At 38.2% G+C, this 19,811-nt stretch overlaps 1 protein-coding gene across 2 annotated transcripts in view; it reads left to right on the top strand.

The window, feature by feature from the left end:
- Positions 1-19,811, top strand: part of XRN2 (5'-3' exoribonuclease 2) — a 121,023-nt gene that overhangs the window by 34,715 nt on the left and 66,497 nt on the right. For both annotated transcript variants that reach the window (XM_037138247.2, XM_053663525.1), the window contains exons 9-15: positions 1,520-1,677; positions 6,365-6,439; positions 6,525-6,658; positions 6,745-6,802; positions 6,886-6,993; positions 11,426-11,470; positions 14,850-14,981. In XM_037138247.2, coding sequence (XP_036994142.1) covers positions 1,520-1,677; positions 6,365-6,439; positions 6,525-6,658; positions 6,745-6,802; positions 6,886-6,993; positions 11,426-11,470; positions 14,850-14,981 — 710 coding nt within the window. The remainder of the gene's footprint in view (positions 1-1,519; positions 1,678-6,364; positions 6,440-6,524; positions 6,659-6,744; positions 6,803-6,885; positions 6,994-11,425; positions 11,471-14,849; positions 14,982-19,811) is intronic.

Below are 19,811 nucleotides of genomic sequence, written 5' to 3'. Positions count from 1 at the left end.
TCCGTTCTAAATGAAAGTTTTGCTGGGTAGAGCAATCTTGGTTGTAGGTCTTTAGATTTCCTGACTTGGAATATTTCTTTCCAGCCCCTTCTTGCCTGTAAGGTCTCTTTTTAGAAATCTGCTGACAGCCTGATGGGGACTCCTTTGTAGGTGATTGTCCCCTTACCTCTTGCTGCTTCCAGGATTCTTTCCTTCATTTTAATTTTGGCTAATGTAATTATGATATGCCTTGGTGTGTTTCTTCTTGAGTCCAACTTTTTTGGTACTCTCTGAGCTTCTTGGATTTCTTGGAAGTCTATTTCCTTTGCCAGATTGGGGAAATTTTCTTTTATTATTTGTTCAAATAGTTTTTCCACTGGTGGTTGTGTCTTTCCCCCTTCTGGTACCCCTATAATTCGGATATTGGAGCGTTTATAGATGTCCTGGAGGTTCCTAAGCTTCTCCTCATTTTTCTGAATTCTTATTTCTTCATTCCTTTCTGTCTGATGATTTTTTTCTTCTTCGTTCTGGTCCACTCCATTGATTTGAGTCCCAGTTTTTTTTTCATCTCTATGGTTTTCCTGTGGAATTCCATTCATTTCCCTTAATTTAGCCTTCATATGTTTCTCTAATTTGTGGCTATAGTCCACCAGATCTGTGAGGAAGCTGATGACCAGTGTTTTAAACTGTGCGTCTGAGAGATTTGCTATTTCTTCATCACTTAGATTTATCTCTGGGGCTTTGAGGTCTTCCTGCGACATTTTTGGTCTGTTCTGGCCCTTTAAGTGGGAGGAGCGGCGCCTTGGATTCCCAGGTTGCTGGGTTGTGACGCTGTATGTGGGGGCGTGGTCAGAGCGGGGAAATGGCGGAGCCCGCTATCGCCGCTGCGGCCGTCTATCGCCGCCGCCACCGGCGCCGGTCCAAGCGCTCACTCCCTCACCCGCGTGCAACCATGCAACCTCAGTCAACTCGCTGCCACCGCCTCCCCACTGACTCCTCCGTAGTCGCTCACCCGGTGGGCTGCTCGGTCGCTCACTAGGTCCAATCCTGGGTTTGGAACCCGTGCGACTGGATTCGCGCGTCTGGATTCCGCGCCCGGGTCGACTCCTTTGTAACTCCTCACCCGACGCCGGTTTCACCCCTTACCGGTCGGGCGGGCCGAAGAATTTGTTGTTAGCGGACTTCCGAAAAGTTCAGTTTTCCATGTTCTGGTTGTGTTTTCTGATGCTAATATTTAGTTGTCCCTAAACTTGGTTGTGTGAGGAGGCAGGCACATCCACCTTAAACCTCCATCTTGGCGGAAGTCCTGAATGGGTAGTCTTAACTCCTAGGACCATGTATCTGGAAGACATCTTGTTGGCTGAGAACTGCAAGGAATTATTTGGCTTTTTGGCTTTGCCATCTGTTTGTGTGCTCCTTTGGACTTTCCTTTGTGCTAATGTCTTGGGGTTTTTGTTTTTGTTTTGGTATTTTCCTGTACCTTTCATTATGGTAAGGAACTTCTCAAAATACTCACTGTTCTGTATTTTGTCGTTGATAGCTGATCTCATCATGCTCGGCCTTGCTACACATGAACCCAACTTTACTATTATTAGAGAAGAATTCAAACCAAACAAACCCAAACCATGTGGTCTTTGTAATCAGTTTGGACATGAGGTCAAGGACTGTGAAGGTTTGCCAAGAGAAAAGATGGGAAAGGTAAGAGTTTGAGGTGGTAGTTGCCTCATTTAAAAATTTTTAGTTTTTTAAATTCTACTTCTGTATCATGATAAAACATACTATGCAGGAATTGGCAAAAGTAGGTTTATAGTTTATATGGGAAAAGACTCTGGTTAAGATTATAATAATACAAGAATAAACTTCCGCATATAACTGTAAACCTACTTTTGCCCACTCCTGTATATTTTTATTGTGAAAGAAATACAATATTAACCATTTTAAGTATACAATTTAATGTAAATAAATATATTAAGGTTCTTTGTTTTCAAAATGGATAGAGAAGACTATGATTGATTAGATTTTTACCTACTGCTCCATTTCTCTTCACAGAGATGTATCTTTTAAATCTCTTTTTAAGTTTTTTTCACTTGTTCTTTTTTTTCAATTACATTTCACATTCAATATTTTATATTAGTTTCAGATGTATAGCATAGTAGTTAGGCAGTTGTACAATTTATGAACTGATCTCCCAGATAATGCCAGTACCCACTGGGCACCGTACATAGTTATTGCAATAGTATTGACTATTCCCTATACTGCACTTTCCATCCCCCTGAGTATTCTGTAACTACCAAATTTGTAATTTCTTACCTTTTTCACCCAGATTTCCAATCCCTGCTTCCATCTGGCAACCCTGTTTATTCTCTGTATCTGAATCTGTTTGTTTATTTTTTAATTAATTAATTTTTTAAAAGATTTTGTTTATTTTTAGAGAGAGGGGAAGGGAGGAAGAAAGAAGGGGAGAAACATCAGTATGGGAGAGATACATAGATCAGTTGCCTCTTGTACACCCCCAACCGGGGACCTGGGTCACAACCCAAGCATGTGTCCTTGACTGGGAATGGAACTAGCAACGTTTTGAATCATAGACCAGAGTCAGTCCACTGAGCGACACCAGCCAGGACTCTGTTTTGTTTGTTTATTTTGTTCCTTAGATTCCACATGTAAGGGAATTCATATGGTATTTATTTTTCTCTGACTTATTTCACTGAGCCTAATACCTTCTAGGTCCATCCATGTTGTTGCAAATCATAAGATTTCATTCTTTTTTTTTAATGGCTAAGTATTATATAATATGTATATAGCACTTCTTCTTTATGCAGTTGTCTGTTGATGAGCACTTACGTTGCTTCCAAATCTTAGCTATTGTAAATAATCTTGCAGTGAACACAGGGGTGCATATATTCTTTTGAATTAGTGATTTGGATTTGTTTAGATAAATACCCATAAGTGAAATGGTAGGTCACATGGTAGCTGTATTTTTTATTTTTTGAGGAACCTCCATATTGCTTTCTATAGTGGCTGCACCAATTTTCAATTTCACAAACTGCGTGAGGGTTCCTTTTTCTCCACATACTCACCAACACTTTTATGGATTTACTGATGATAACCATTCTGACAGGTGGGAGGTGATATGTCATTGTGGTTTTAATTTGCATCTCTCTGGCAATTGGTGATATTGAGCATCTTTTCATATGTCAGCTGGCCATCTGTATGCCTTCTTTGGAGAAGTGTCTATTCAGGTCCTCTGCCCATTATTTAATTGAATTGTTTTTGTTGTTGAGTTGTCCAAGTAGTTCATAAATTTTAGATATTAACCCCTTATGAGATATATCAATATCATTGGCAGATATCCTCTCCATACAGTAGGTTGCCTTTTTGTTTTATTGATGGTTTCCTTTGCTGTGCAAAAACTTTTTAGTTTGGTGTAGTCTCATTTATTTCTTGTTTCTTTTGTTTCCCTTTCCCAAGGAAATATGTCAGAAAAAAATATTACTTAACAGCAATGTCAGAGTTTACTGCCTATGTTTTCTTTAAGGATTTTTATGGTTTCAAATCTTACATTTAAGTCTTTAATCCATACAGTTTATTTTTATATATGGTGTAAGAAGGTAGTCTGGTTTCATGTTTTTTGCATGTATCTTTCCAATTTTTTACAAGACTATTTACTGAATAGACTGTCTTTATCCTATTATATGTTCTTACCTCCTTTGTCATGTATTAATTGACAGTATAGGCCTGGGTTTATTTCTGGGCTCTCTATTCTGTTCTGTTGCTCTATGTATCTTTTTATGCCAGTACAATGTTGTTTCCACTACTATAGCTTTGTAGTATAGTTTGCTATCAGGTAGCATGATACCGCCAACTTTATTTTTCTTTGTCAAGATTGCTGTGGCAATTTGTGGTCTTTGTGATTACATATAGATTTTAGTATTATTTGTTCAAGGTCTGTAAAAAGAGCCATTGGTATTTTGATACAGATTACAATCTATAGAGTGCTCTGGGTAGTATGAACATTTTAATGATGTTAATTCTTCTTCATGAGCATGGTAAATGTTCCATTTATTTGTATTTTCAGTCTCTTTCTTTATCGTCTTAGAATTTTCCAAGTACAGGTCTTTTACCTTTCTAGTCAAATTTATTCTTAGGTATTTAATTTTTTGATACAATTGTATATGGGATTGTTTTCTTAATTTCTGTTTGTGGTACTTCATTATTGTATAAAAATGCAGTCGATTTCTGAATATTAATTTTTTTAAAGATTTTATTGATTTATCTTTAGAGGGGAAGGGAAGGAGAGAGGGAGTGAAACATCAATGTATGGTTGCCTTTGGTGCGTCCCCTGCTGGGAACTGGCCTACAGGGAACTGGCCTGCAACCCAGGCATGTGCCCTGACTGGGAATCAAACCGCGATTCTCTGGTTCGCAAGCCCACACTCAATCCACTGAGCTACACCAGCCGGGGCTGAATATTAATTTTGTAGTCTACTGAATTCATCAGTTCTAGTAATTTTTTGTTGGCATCTTTTGGATTCGCTATATATAGTACTGTGTGTGTCATTTGCAGATAATGAGAATTTTGCTTCTTTCCAATTTGAATGCTTTTTTTCCCCTTGTTTAATTGCTGTGGCTATGACCTTTAATACCTATGTTGAATGTAAGTGGTAAAAGTGGACAACGTAATCTTATGGAGAATGGTTTTAGTTTTTTCCTCTTGAGTGTGATGTTAGAGTTTGTTGTATGTGGCCTTTATTATGTTGAGGTATGTTCCCACTAGTGATTCTCACTTTGCTGAGAATTTTTATAATAAATGGATGCTGAATTTTGTCAAATGCTTTTTCTGTATCTATTTATATGACCATATGATTTTAAAGTTTTTTTTTAAAGATTTATTTATTACTTCTTAGAGAGAGGGGAAGGGAAGGAGAAAGAGGGAAACATCAGTGTGTGGTTGCCTCTCATGAGCCCCCTGCTGGGGACCTGGCCTGCAATCCAAGCATGTACCCTGATTGGGAATTGAACCGGTGACCCTTTGAGGCCAGCACTCAATCCACTGATCCACGCCAGCCAGGATGATTTTAGTTTTTTAAAATAAATATTTTATTTACTTATTTTAGGTAGGGGGGAAGGGAGGGAGAAAGAGAGGGAGAGAAACATTAATGCATGGCTGTCTGTCATGTGCCCCCTACTGGGGACTCGGGACCTGGCCCACAACCCAGGCATGTGCCCTGACTGGGAATCGAGCCTGTGACCCTCTGATTCTCAGGCTAATGCTCAACCACTGAGCCACACTAGCCAAGGCTGATTTTAAAGTTTTCAAGTAAACATTTTAAAGCATGCACACACTTTATTGCCACTTTTTCTAACATATCTTGAGCCTTAGACCTTATAGATAATAATGCCTATTGCATATAATTTATTCGTAGGAGTTATTCGTTTCAATGATTCTTCTTCTTAAAAGGAACTACAGGCCATGGCTGGTGTAGCTCAGTGGATTGAGCATGGGCCTGTGAAGCAAAGGGTTGCTGGTTCGATTCCCAGTCAGGGCCCATGCCTGAGTTGCAGGCCAGGTCCCCAGTAGGGGACACATGAGAGACAACCACACATTGATGTTTCTCTCCCATTTTTCTCCTCCCCTTACCTTCTCTCTAAAAACATAAGTAAATAAAATATTTTAATTAAAAAAAAGGAACTATGAATCAAATATATTATACTTTTTAAAAAAATATTGAAGTTAATATTGAACACACTAACTTTCTACATATTTTGGGTTCCTTGATTATATCCAGTCCCCTTTCAAGGGGGTTGTATGTGTCTCAAGATTGTGGGACCTTTTAAAAAGACATGCTGAGATTGCTGGGGTGGGGATGCAGAGGCGAGTATAAGGGGACTATATGATAATGGAAAAAATATAATAAAGATTATATATTTAAAAAAGAAAACAACATGCTGAGTAAAAAAAAAAGCAGATAACAAATACATGTTCACAAAGGAAGATCCAAAGGAATTTACAGGGGTTGGCAAACTACAGCTCTCCAGATCTAAGAATGATTTTTACCTATTTAACAGATTGTCAAAACAAATAAAACATAAAAATATGCAACAGAGACTATAATGTGACCCCCACAGGCTAAAATATTTACTGTTTCCTCCCCCCCCAAAAAAAACCCCCCAAAAAACGAAACATTTGCTTTTCCCTAGTGTGTGACTGGGATTATGGTTAATTTTTATTTTTAAAAATAAAAAATGGGTTTCATGAGTTCTTTTTTATTTAAAAATTAAAGTATTAATATGGATCTTGCTGTAGGAAAAGCCACATTTATTTGGTTAAGAAACTTACAGGATTTAAAGTAGATTTGTTTAATCTTTATTCCCTTTCTTGTAGCACGATGAACTTGCAGATAGTCTTCCCTGCACAGAGGGGGAGTTTATCTTCCTTCGTCTTAATGTTCTTCGTGAGGTATGTAGTCATAATCTTTGGAATCTGCACTCTAAAACAAGGTGCCTTTTAATAGCTTTAATGACAGTGTTCTGTTTGGTTGTAGTATTTGGAAAGAGAGCTCACCATGGCCAGCCTACCATTCACATTTGATGTTGAACGGAGCATTGACGACTGGGTCTTCATGTGCTTCTTTGTAGGAAATGACTTTCTTCCTCATCTACCATCATTAGAAATTAGGTATGTGTGTTTCTGTGAGTTTTCAGACTTTAGCCTCCTTGCCTTTACACTGCATATTGGCCCTAATGCCTGTTTCCTGGTTGCAGGGAAGGTGCAATTGACCGTTTAGTTAACATATACAAAAATGTGGTACACAAAACTGGGGTAAGTGCATTCTTGAATAATTTCAAAACAGAAGTATTTGCTTTTATAAGAAGGTCATTTTCTATGTATTTTATCACTTACAGGGTTACCTTACAGAAAGTGGTTATGTCAATCTTCAAAGAGTACAGATGATCATGTTAGCAGTTGGTGAAGTTGAGGATAGCATTTTTAAAAAGAGAAAGGATGATGAGGTAAAGTGTTTCAATTGCAGTAGCTAAATTGCTCCTGTCTCTAATAGGCTATAATGATCCTGTGATTGTAATTTTAACCTCTTTGAGTGTGTTGTCATATCATTATAGTGTAACAAACATCAGTGTAATCATTAGTGGTCAGGACTTTAATTATTTTATAAAGGTTGTGATTCTTGCTGTGTGGAACTATATTGCACACTGTGTATTGCATTGTAACTTTTTTCTCATCATGATCTTAATTAAGATATAAGTTGAAATGCTTATCTAGTCAATAGGATATAAAATGAGGGTTCCAAAGCTACAAGAATGCTGGGATTGAGCTAATACCTGCCAGGTTTACAGGAAATATTTATTCTCTGGAAGACAGGTTAAAAGCTAGGAACTCTACTCTGGTAATAGAATGTACAGGATCTGGGTTGGATTGCATCAGCCATGGCAGATGGTTGCAGCTTTCAGTAAGAAATTTAAACATAAGAAGAAAATAAAATAACCAAGCTCTTAGAAATTGATTATATCTGATAAGGTGAGGGCTTATATGAGAAGTCCAATTTTTGGACTTGGTAGTTGGGAGTTTGCTGATGCCATTCCCTGAGATAGCAAGTACTGAGGTAAACAGGTTAGGGTGGTGACAAGGTAGAACTTGAGTTTCATTTTAGAGATAACTGGGTTTTAGGGATACCTCAAACACTCAGGACACTTGAAAGGGAAAAAGTCTGGGAAGCAATTTGATAGATGTGTGAAAAGCTCAGAGTAGAAGTTTTTTAAAAGGGGGTATGAGAACCATTAGCAGCTGGAGGGTACTTCAGGTGATGAGTGTGAACTTGAAATCTCTTGGAGCTTGTGTGTAATGAAATTGCCTCCAACGGAAACCTCAAGGAGAAGTGTGGGCATTTAAGGAGAATGAGGAGCCAGTTCTAGAGAGATGGGAGGGAATACCTGAAGAGAGGGGAAGTCATTAATATTGCTTGAGGTGTCAGAACTGTATGGACAGATCCCTAGTCTTCACCCAGGGGTTCAAAGGCCCTGGGGAGTTAGTGGGGGCATCAGCCTGGAGGCTGAATATATCAGAGCTTGATTGTGGGGGAATGGGAAGGGAGGTAAGCAGTGGGTAAAATGAACAGATAGTAGTAACTTCTTAGAAAGTAAAGGAAATTTTTTTTGGAAACTGATTTTATAAAAGGTAATATAGCTATTTTGAGTGAATAGCAATGTAATATTGTTATATTGCTTCATGATCTAACAGATTGAGACATGTCATTGTATCTGATAAGATTTTATATTTTCTTCAAGTTTGTCATTTTAGAACTTCGGGTAACATTTTAAGTAAGAGTAAGGAGACTGTTTAGCATTCTTTCCAAAGTCTTTGATATTTGGTAATCTTCTTTGGTGGAAAGAATTTTTCACATGTAAAATTCAAATAACAGAACCAACTTTGTCTGGGATATCAAATGTCTACCAGAATGGCCATTTTTATTTTTTTTAAATTTTTCCCCACCCCCCACCCCAGACCAGAATGGCCATTTTTAACGAAGGCTTCAACAATTATGGTGGCTTCACTTGACCTGCTACCATTTATGCTTAAGAAAATATATATTTATTGTGTACTACTTCATGTAAAAGCATCTTGTTAGAATAGTCCTTTTGTGTGGCTTTAGCAGAGTATATACTTTTAAATATTGGTTATTTTTGGCATTAGAGCAGGTTGTATGGGATTTGATAGATACCACAGTGCTTTAGATTTAGATAATAATGGTTTTCAGATGCCCTGGCAAACATAGCATTTTAACACTATGGATCTTTTTGGTGTCCTTGACAACATATGACGTCCATCAGTGTGGTTGGACATGGGTGGGGGGTGGGGGCTATGAAACCTCAGAGATTCAGTATTAAAGTATATGGTGGTATATGTTTTCCTGGAAAGTGTGTCCACATTTGACAGATTTCCAGAGGAGTTGATAGCACCCAGATGGACTTTTCTGCTTATGTGTTACCACCACCCTTAGAAATACTGACCAGCAAAATAGAAGAGGAATGCATTCAATATTTTTTACAAAAATTAAGGAATCAGGTCAAAAATGTGATGCTTTTTATTTTCTGAGATTTGACTTTTATCTTGCAAATATTGTTTATTTATTCAACAAATATTTATTGTGTTACCATGTGCCAGATAATTTTCTGAGTATTACTGATACAACAGAAAACCAAATCAAAACAGAAGAACAGAAAAATTTCTAACCTTACAGAGCTGAAGTTTTTCTGGGGGAGATGGATGATAAGTACAAAAACTTAAGCAAATTGAATAATGTGTTAATGATAAGTGCCAGGAAGAAAATTAAAGCAGATGAGGAAATATCTGGGAAGGTGGTGATAGGTAGTTTGCAGTTCTAGAAAAGGTGACTAGAGAGGACCCCACTAACAGATGACTTTGTATGAAGACCTGAAGGATGTGAGATGTTTATAGGAAAAGCATTTCAGATAGAGGGAGTAGCCACTGGAAAGCCTCTGGGGCAGGAGCATACCCAGATGTTCACAGAACAGCAAGGAGCCAGTGTGATAGGAGCAGAGGAAGCGAAGGGAAGGTGATAGAAGAACTTAGAAAGATGATGGAGGACTAGATCTGCTAGTTCAGGTCATTTTGAGGACTTCAGCTTTTATTTTAGAGGGTTTTGAGTATGAAAGTGACAAGAACTGACACATATCAATCATAAAAGGGTCACTAGCTCTTATATTGAGGCTCACTGTATGGAGGCAAAGATAGAGGCAGTGATCCCATTTAGGAGAAGTAAACCCAGGTAGTATGGAAGCAAAGAAAGAAGCAGTAAGCCAAGTCCAAGGGAGCTAGTGTAGTCATAATAGTTATGACAGGGGATAGCTGGATTCTGTGTTTTGAAGGTAGAACCAATGAGATTGTTTAATGAGTTAAATGCTAGATGAGAGAAAGAAAGCTATAAAGAATGATTACAAGGCATTTTGTCTCAGCAGTTGAAAAATGGTCTGAGCAACTGTGATGAGAGGAAGCCTGGGAAGTACAAATCTGGGGGCAGGAATTCCATTTTAGAGATTCTGAGTGGGGAGAGATCCTGGTTGGACAGTCACGAGCATATAGATGATGTTTAAAGCCATAAGGCTAGGTGATTTACTCCCATGAGAGTACAGAAGTGGCAAGGTCCAAGTATTGGTCTCAGATACACACCCAACATTAAGAGGTTGGGGAGTTGAGGAGTAAGGGCAAGCAGTGAGGGTGAAAGAGGAGAACCAGGTGAGTGTGGTGTCCTAGAAGACAAGTGAAGAGCATGATTCAAGAAGGGAAAGAGTCATTGTCAGATAAGGACTGAGAACGGAGTAATGGATTTTGCAGTCTGTAAGTCATTGGTGACTTAGGTAAGAGAAGTTTAATTAAAGAGTGGGGTAAAAGCTTGATTAAATAAGTTGGTGGTTTTCATATCTTAGGAGTTTTCAGGGTAGTCGGTCACTGTGTATTGAACATTTTAGGCATTCTTTTGGCAGAAAAACATTCTGTTAACACATATTACAGTTGGCAGTACTGATTGGAAGAGATAGAAATGAAGCTGGTAGAATGACAGTACAGTACCAGCAGGCCCTGTTTTAGGCTGCAGCTGCAGCCACAGTCATCTTAGCTGTCATTACAGTGCCTTGACAGTCACTGAATTGTGGGCATAAGAGGAGTGCTTTCTGGGGTAAAGGGAGCCTTTGAACGGTCCAGGTAGTTAGTGGGGAGCATGATAATCCCAATGCTAGTCAGTTGAAACCATGGCTACACTTTGAAAACTTACCAGTGCAGACAGGACCCTTTCCTGTGAGTTAAATTGGACCAGAATAAGCAGTGCAAAACATCTGAATTTTTCTTTCATTATATTGATGTTTTGGAACCAGTGGTGGGAATAGTATTTGTATAGAGCTCACTTCTCTCTTTACTCACTTATACGCCATAGATTTTACAGAGTCAGGAACTGTCAAGCTCTTTTTTAGGTAACACAGACTTGTTACTAAATTCTCTTATCAACATCTTTAAATATGATATCTTGATTATTAACTGAATTGAGTCACAACTTAAGAATTTTGTTTCCTTATTTGTATCTTCTTATTGGGAGCCTGTTTGCTCCAGGGTAAAACCAATGGTGTTTGTCATGAGTCTTTCATACTTTGTGAAATTATACCAAAAACTATGTGGGGGGAAAAAAAAGAACAATTAAATTGTATCTAAACTCAATACAGAATGCTCTCTACCCATCTAAAGTTCTGGTAAGCAACACTTTAAACATATAGTCCTTTATGTAGTTTAATTATGTACCTAGGTCTCTGAGGTCTTCCTTTAAAACTTTAATTGCCTCCCTAAATCATTCCTGATAATGTTTAACTCTTACATTTTTGTGTAATTATTTGACAGAATATGTGGATTTTATACTTTTAGGACAGTTTTAGAAGACGACAGAAAGAAAAAAGAAAGAGAATGAAGGTGAGTTTTAATTAATTTTGAAACATTGGCTGTAGCATAACTTTACAGTTTGGGACAAAGTAGTTTATTACAATAGCTTTTTATTCCTTATCCAGTAGGAGTCAGTTAGGGACATAGAGTTCACCGGGTTGCCTTCTTACCTAAAGAAAGAATGCAGGTGCCCATTTTACTTTATTTAAAAAAATTACATTTTATTGTTTATGCTATTACAGTTGTCCCAGTATTTCCCCATTTGTTTCCTCCACCTGGCCCCCTCACTCCCTCAGGCAATCCCAACACCATTATCCATGTTCATGGTTCATTCATATATGTTCTTTGCCTCTTCTCTTCCCTATACAGTACTTACATCTCCATGACTGTGCTGTAACTACCAATTTCTACTTCTTAATTCCTTCACATTTTCACCCATCTCCCACCCCTTCCTATTTGGCAACCATCAAAACATCCTCTGTATCTATGGATTTGTTTCTGTTGTGCTTGTTTGTTTACTTCGTTTTTAAGATTCAATTGTTGATGGATATGTGTTATTGCCATTTTATTGTTTACTTTTTGATCTTCTTAAAGAAGACCCTTTAACATTTCATATAATACTGGTGTAGTGGTGATGAACTCCTTTAGCTTTTTCTTGTGTGGGAAGCTCTTTACCTGCCCTTGAATTCTAATTGATAGCTTTGATGGTTAGAATAATCTTGGATGTGAGTCCTTAGCTTTTCATCATTCTGAATATTTCTTGCTCTAGTCCCTTCTAGCCTGCAAAGTTTCTTTTGAGAAATCAGCAGAGTCTTATGGGAGCTCCCTTGTAGGTCACTTGCTGCCTTTAAGATTCTCTTGTTCTCTTTAACCTTTGGTATTTTAATTATGTTGTACTTTGGTGTGGGCCTTTTTGAGTTCATCTTGCCTGGGCGGGACTCTGTGCTTCCTGGACCTGTTTATCTATTTTCTTCCCCAAGTTAAGGAAGTTATCTGTCATATTTTTTCAAGGAGGTTAACAATTTCTTATTCTTTTTCTTTTCCTTTTGGTACCCCCATGATGCAAATGTTGGTGTGCTTAAAATTGTCTCCGAGGCACCTTATACCCTCATTTGGGGGGATTTTTTTTTTCTTCCTGTTCTCATCAGTTGTTTTTTTTCTTTTGATTTATTTTTTGGTTTTTTTGCTTCCTTATATTACAAATGCTGATTTGATACTGGGCTTCATCCACTCTACTATTGATTTCCTGTAAATTGGTCTTTATTTCAGTTTTATAACCTTTGTTTCTGACTGGATCTTTTTTATGCTGTTGAAGTTATCATGAAGTTTACTGAGCCATCCTTATATTCAGTGTTTGGAACTCTACAGCTAGTAGAATGCTTGTCTCCATTTTCTTTGGTTGGTTGGTTGTTTGTTTTTCTGGAGTTCTATTTTATTTGGGTCATGTTTCTTTATCTCCTCATTTTGGCAGCCTCCCTGCGTTTGTTTCTGTGTATTATGTAGAGCTGCTATGTCTCCCAGGCTTGGTAGAGTGGCCTTACATAGTAGATTTACTATAGAGTCCAGTGGCACACCCTCCCCTATCACCCAAGCTAGGTATTCAAGGTGTGTCCCCCAGCTCTTCCCCTGGTGCTGGACAGTTCAGTTCCTCCTCATATGTCTCTGGTGCCTTTCAGTCTCATACCCCTCTGCTGGAGCCCAGAGGGAGTCAGGCCAAGTAAGTCTGTGCACAGGGCCTTTGAGAGGAACTATCTGGGACTCCAGCAGTTACTGTCTTCTGTAGCCTCAATCCCCACTTGTTTTTCCAGACTGAAGTTATGGAGACTTCTCTTCTTGGCATTGGAACCCTGGGCTGGAGGGCCTGGTATGGGGCTGGAACCCTTCACTGTTGAGATATCCCTCCTTATTTTTGTTGGCCATATGTGGGTGTGGGACCTGTTCTGTGTCTCCACCCCTCCTACCAGTCTTGGCATGGTGTCTTTAATGCTGTAGTTGTAGGACTTCTATTCATCTTGATTTTTGATGGTTCTGAGTGATGGTGGTTCTATACTTTAGTTGTTATTTTGATGTAGTTGTGGGAGGAGGTGAGCTGTGTTTACCTATGCTGCCGTCTTGACTGGAAGTCCTAGTGTTGATTTTAAAGAAGTCTTTATTTTGGTCTGGCATCTGAGGGGGTACACTGGAGGGGCAAGAGGGAGTGGATGCCACTTACTTATTTGAATTTTTTATAGTAGGTAATATTTTTGTAATAAAAACAATTAACCCTTTGTATCCTCTTGAAAGTTATTATAGTCTGTTTATATCTTTGTCAGGTTAGTGTTCCCAGAACATGACACTCGAAACTTTGTTGTTTCTCTGTGGAAATCATTAGTAACTCTGTAGTCCCCTCAGAATACAGTATTGTCTTCATATGGCATGCAGAGCATACAAGGATCTGGTTGAATTCTAGCTACCCAGGTTTTTTCTGCCTTTTGTGCATAAATATACCATATCCCTCCAGATTCAGAGCATTCCTTTCATTTGGTACCTCCATATGGATTTTTGACTTCACAACTCCCTCATATCTTGCCTTTTCCACAAAGTCTCCCTGTTGCTTCTGCTTATAGTCTAGGTGTAAGAGTTTTGTCTTTTACTCTGGTGCTTCTTGCTATAATATTTGTTTTCTTAATTGCATGATATATAGTCATTTCTTTAGTTCTTGTTTTTCTGGTCTTTCTTACTAGATTTTAAATTCAGGGAGTATAAGGATTGTATTTTGTTACTATATTTCATTGAAAATGAGCAATTTCAGGAACCTAGAAGAGGAGAAAAGTAGAGTTCTTTATTAGCATTTAAGTTCAAAATCAGTTAGATTGGGAAGGGCATATTTATTTTCTACCTTATATATCATTATTTTCTTTCATTCTATATCTGTTTTAAAGATCTGTCTTTTATTAGCCAGCCATGACTGTTTCCTATTATAAATTTAAGCATAGCTCTAATTAAATAGAAAGTTAAATTCTGGCAAGTGAAGAGTAAATAAAAATTATATTCCTAAGTGTAAATCAAACTCTTCACTCATTTTTTATTTTAATAGTTACACTTATTTGCTTAAAATTGTCTTCAGTGTGTTCTGAAATTTTAAGTAAACATACTAGAATGGCCTAATGAGATTTGAATAGATTTTCTGTATATATCATAACAGTGATGTATATATATTTATAGAGCAGAGTTATTAAATATTAAAGGCTGTTGTTTACTGGGTAAGTTACAATCAAATTAGTATCAGTAACTCCGTGTTGTTAATGGAAATCCATTTTCATCTTTTAAGTGCTTACAGTGGGGACTCTTATTTTGTTGCCTTTTTTTCTTCCAGTCATCTGTGCTGCGATTTAATTTTAATTTCTACATTTATTTCTCTTTATGTTAGAGAGATCAACCAGCTTTCACTCCTGGTGGAATATTAACCCCCCATGCCTTGGGTCCAAGAAATTCACCAGTTTCGCAAGTAGCCAATAATCCGAGACAAGCAGCCTATGAAATGAGGATGCAGAATAACTCTGTAAGTGACTGACTTTTATGTGGCATTGAAGAGTGATGAGTATCAGATGCCTCTTGCAGCTGTGTGTGAATTTTGTTACGTAGCTGGGAGTCATTTTATAGTTTTTTCAGTTTCTTTTGCCTTGAAATACTTTTAGATTTGTTAAATTCATTGTTATTAATATGAAAATATCTAAATGTGAAAAAAGAATATATGTAAATATATAGCCACGTATAGCTAAGTGGCTATATTGATTCTATAATGCAAACAGATCAAAGGAACTAGATGATGATGCTAGAAGCATGATATGGTCATACAGATGTCTCATAGCTCAGGCAAGATACGAAGGTGGGTTATACGATTTCCCTTTTCCTTTGGAGATCAGTGATGGTCATTTTGCAGAATAATATTCCTCATTTGTCAAATATAGGTACTCTTGACTGCCTAAACGCTCACTCTCTAACTCAGCTTCTTGTAATAGTGCCAACAGACCATGAGCTCAAATAGCACATGGGTGGGGCAGCAGCAGGGGTGAGGAAATATACCATCAATTGACATTCACAGACAGCAGATAATCAAAGTTACTGCTTATTTCAGGCTAGTAGGCATGGGTGAGAGAGGGCATGTTATAGAGGGAGGCAAAATAGTACACAGTCATTGCCATGATATACCCAAGGAAATGGCATAAGTTTGGTTGTTTCATTTTTACTCCAGTAGTTACTGTATTGATGCTAAATCCCTTATTACAGGGCAATACTGTATGCAGAAGTTTGGCCATATCAGGAGACTGATTGGATTTGTATTGCCATAAATTCATACCTAGAATTTTTTTAGGGACCTTAGATTTGGAATTTGAGAACTGAGATTTTGCTTCTTTTGGGAGAAGCAGGTTAGGCTTTTGTTGTGTTTTTGTTCTGTTTGACTTTTGTTTTTTTGTCTTATTCCTTAAAGCATTAGTAGAATGGGATGTGGAGGGTCATTGAAAGGGATTGCAATGAAACACAAATAGAACAGAAGAAAACTGATGTCCATCATCTAAGATGATAGTGATTACAGTCCCCTCAGAGTAGAAAGAACTGAGAGTAACAAATATTCTCAAACAGCATATTGGTAATATAATACTTTTCTCTTAATCTCAGGGAGGCAAGAAGCTTTAAACTTCACCAGCTATGATGCTTTGTGAAAGATTTCAATATTAAATTCAGATTTTACAGGACTAGACCCACTATTGAGTAATGTCTGCCATGGGAATAGGAGTGGGGAAATTGATGATTAGGTCACTTATTTGATCATGTCTTAATTCCTCTTGACATAATTATTCCTTTTGGAGTCTTTGTATATAGGAATTTTCATCCAGAATGTTCCAAATTTAGAGAAATCATGAAGTAAAATTATAAAATTCATTTAAAATCATGATGTTACTTTAAAGAGGACCCTTTAAGGTTATGTTTTATTTTTTCTAAATGTTTGACATTATTAGTCTCCAGATGTCTACTGATGATCTGCATTGTTAATACTCTATTATATAGTTTTATTGTTTCCTCATAAATGCTTTTATTTAATTATTTTTATATAAGTGCTTTTAAATGTTGTACTCTGAAGTGTGCTTTCATTATATCTGTGGCTAAGCTTAGTTTAATAAGATTGATTGCAAAACTAGTATTTTCAAATAAAATTTGAGCTCTGACTGGTGTGGCTCAGTGGATTGAGCACTAGCCTGTGACCCAGAAGGTCATCAGTTCAATTCCCATGCCTGGGTTGTGGGCCAGGTCCCCAGTAGGGGATGCATGAGAGGAAACCACCCATTGGTGTTTCTCTCCCTCTCTTTCTCCCCTCTTCCTCCTCTCTAAAAATAAAGAAATAAAATCTTTTAAAAAAATTGAAGTGGCATGAATCTGGTATATTCAGGAAAGAATACTTTTATAGGAAAAGATGAAACAGAAAGGATAATTAGTAGATTTAGTGTTAAAGAACTATACCTTTTTTTTTAAGGCATGCTATTTTTGTTATCTAAAGATAGAGTTTATATATTGCTTGTCAATTTGGGAAAGTTTGCTTTTCATAACAAACTACGCTGTAGTAGTTCTGGCCACAATGGAAGCGTAGGTAGAAAACCTTTGCTTCCTCACACAACCAAAAGGAGAAAACAACCAATCTAAAATCAGTAAACAACTAGAAGTGCCAGAAAATCAAACTGCATGGTTCTCTGACAACCATGGAATTAAAGAAACAGTCAAAGAGAACAACCAGACTTGTAAGGCAGCAAAAGGACAGACACTGTGGTGAGGCAGCGGACTGTGGGGGTGAGGCTGGCTGCAGAGCCATGGCAGGCTGCTAAAGAGGGGCTGACTGAAGGGAAAACTGAGACTCAGAGGTAGTTGTGGACTGTAACCACCATTGCTGTGCTGGGAGAAACTTCCAGTCTCACACAAGAGTTCACTGAAGAGTGTGCCCTAGAGAGGAGCAGGAGAGCTGCATTCTCCTCTCTCTGGCCCCTCCCCCACAGGCAGCAAGGTGGTGCCTTAGCACAGCAAAGTGGGTTGCCCTTGGCTAGTGAATACTGAAGGCCCCTGCCCCTTGTAACTTAACAGGGGCCCCGAGCAAAGAAATAGGGCCAAAATGAAAGAACAGTGCAAAAACACAGAAAGAGAGCTAAGCAAGGAGGATATAGCCAACCTATCTGATGGAGAATTTAAAGCCCTGGTAATCAAAATGCTCACAGAACTGATTGAGCTTGGTCAAAAAATGAAAGATACTCAATGAAATAAAGCAAAATATTCAGGGAATCAACAGCGACAGGAAGGAAACCAGGGCTCAAAACAACAAAAGGAAGAAATAAACATCCAGCCAGAAAAAAATGAAGTAACAAGAATTCAAAAAAATGAAGAGAGGCATAGGAACCTCTGGGACAAGTTGAAACTATGTATCTAAATTATATATCTATAATTTAGGTGATGATTATATATTTATAATATAGGTGATATAATTCCAATATCTAAATTATAGGGGTGCCAGAAGTAGAAGAACAAGAGCAAGAAATTGAAAACTTACTTGAACAAATAATGAAGAAAATTTCCCCTGATCTGGTGAAGGAAATAGACTTCTAGGAAGTCCAGGAAGCCCAGAGACTCCCAAAGAAGTTGGACCCAAAGAAGAACACACCAAGGCACATCATCATCAGGTTATCCAAGATTAAAGACAGAGAGAATCAGCAAGAGGAAAGGAGAGTTATGTACAAAGCAGTGCCCGCCCATAAGGCTATCAGCTGATTTCTCAGAAGAAACCTTACAGGCAAGACAGGGCTGGAAAAAATGTATTCAAAGTCATAAAAGGCAAGGACTTCCATCCAAGATTACTCTATCCAGCAAAGCTATCATTTAGAATGGAAGGGCAGATAAAAGTGCTTCCCCGATAAGGTCAAGTTAAAGGAGTTTATCATCACCAAGCCATTATTAATTGAAATGTTAAAGGCACTTATCTAAGAAAAGGAAGATCAAAACTATGAACAGTAAAATGACAACAAACTCACAACTAACAACAAATGAACCTAAAAATCTAAAAGAAAGGAAAACAATGAAAACAAAAACCAAGCAAACGAATAGAAACAGAACCAGAGAAGTGGACATCACATGGGGGATTTTCATTGGGGAGGAGGAGTAGAGGAATAGAGGGAGAAAGGTACAGGGAAGAAGAAGCATAATTGGTAGGCATTAAATAGACGGGGAGAGGGCAAAAATTGTATAGGAAACAGAGAACTCAAAGAACTTATTTGTACAACCCATGGATATAAACTAAGGTGGGGGGATGCTGGAAGGATGGTGCAGGGTGGAGGGGGGAGAAAGGGGGAGAAATTGGAAAAACTGTAATAGCATAACAATAAAATATAATTAAAAATTAAAAATAAATGTAAAGCATCATTTCATAGACCACCAAAAAGAAAAATACTGTGTACTTAGTTGATAAAAACATAACTCTTATAATTTGATCTAAATGGATTACTGCTGGGTTTAAAGAATGATGATGAGCCCTGGTCAGTATGGCTCAGGTTGGTTGGAGCATCATTCCATAACCAAAAGGTTGCAGGTTCGGTTCCCATCTGGAAACATGTGATCTCTGGTCCAGGCATGTGCAGAAGGCAACCAATTGATGCTTCTTTCTCACATTGGTGCTTCTCTCTTTTTCTTCCTGTCTCTCTAAAAGCAATGGGAAAAAATGTCCTCCAGGGATGATAAAGTGGAAAAAAAACAATAACGATGATGTGCCCTGGCCAGGTAGTTCAGTTGGTTAGAGCATCATCCCAGTATGCTGTTTCTGGTTTGATCCTCAGCCAGGGCACATGTAAGAATCAGCCAGTGAATATATAAGTAGAACAACAAATCAGTGTTTCTTTCCCTCTCCCTCCCTCCCTCCCTCCCTCCCTGGCTGTGTGTGTCTGTTTCTCTTTCCTCTTTTTTCTCTCTGTCTTCCTCCTTCCCCTTCCCCTCTGTCTAAAACCGATTTTTTTTACTTCCAGCCAAGATAGAGGTGTAGATGGAAACACTGTGCCTCCTCGCACAACCAAGTTTAAAGACAACAAAGTTTTAGTAACAAAAATGCAGCCAAAACACAGAAAATTGATCTGTACGGAAGTCCAACAACAACGAGCTGTTCATCCAGATTGGTAAGAGGGGTGGAGTCAGTAGTGGAACCAGGTTGGTGCAGGAAAGATCAGCTGGACTGACCCAGGAGCTCAGGCGGCAGTTGGCAGATCCCAGATGTGGGGTGGCATTTGGCGGACCCATTGAGGGTGCAAGGCAGCTGACTGACCGTGGTCACACATTCGCACGCAGATAAACCAAGTGAAAGAGCGAG

The sequence above is a fragment of the Artibeus jamaicensis genome, unplaced genomic scaffold, assembly GCF_021234435.1.
Source record: "Artibeus jamaicensis isolate MK-2021 breed Jamaican fruit bat unplaced genomic scaffold, CSHL_Jam_final contig_320, whole genome shotgun sequence".
Taxonomy (NCBI): domain Eukaryota; kingdom Metazoa; phylum Chordata; class Mammalia; order Chiroptera; family Phyllostomidae; genus Artibeus; species Artibeus jamaicensis.
The sequence above is the reverse complement of the archived record's forward strand: the minus strand, read 5'-3'. Positions and strand labels throughout refer to the sequence as shown.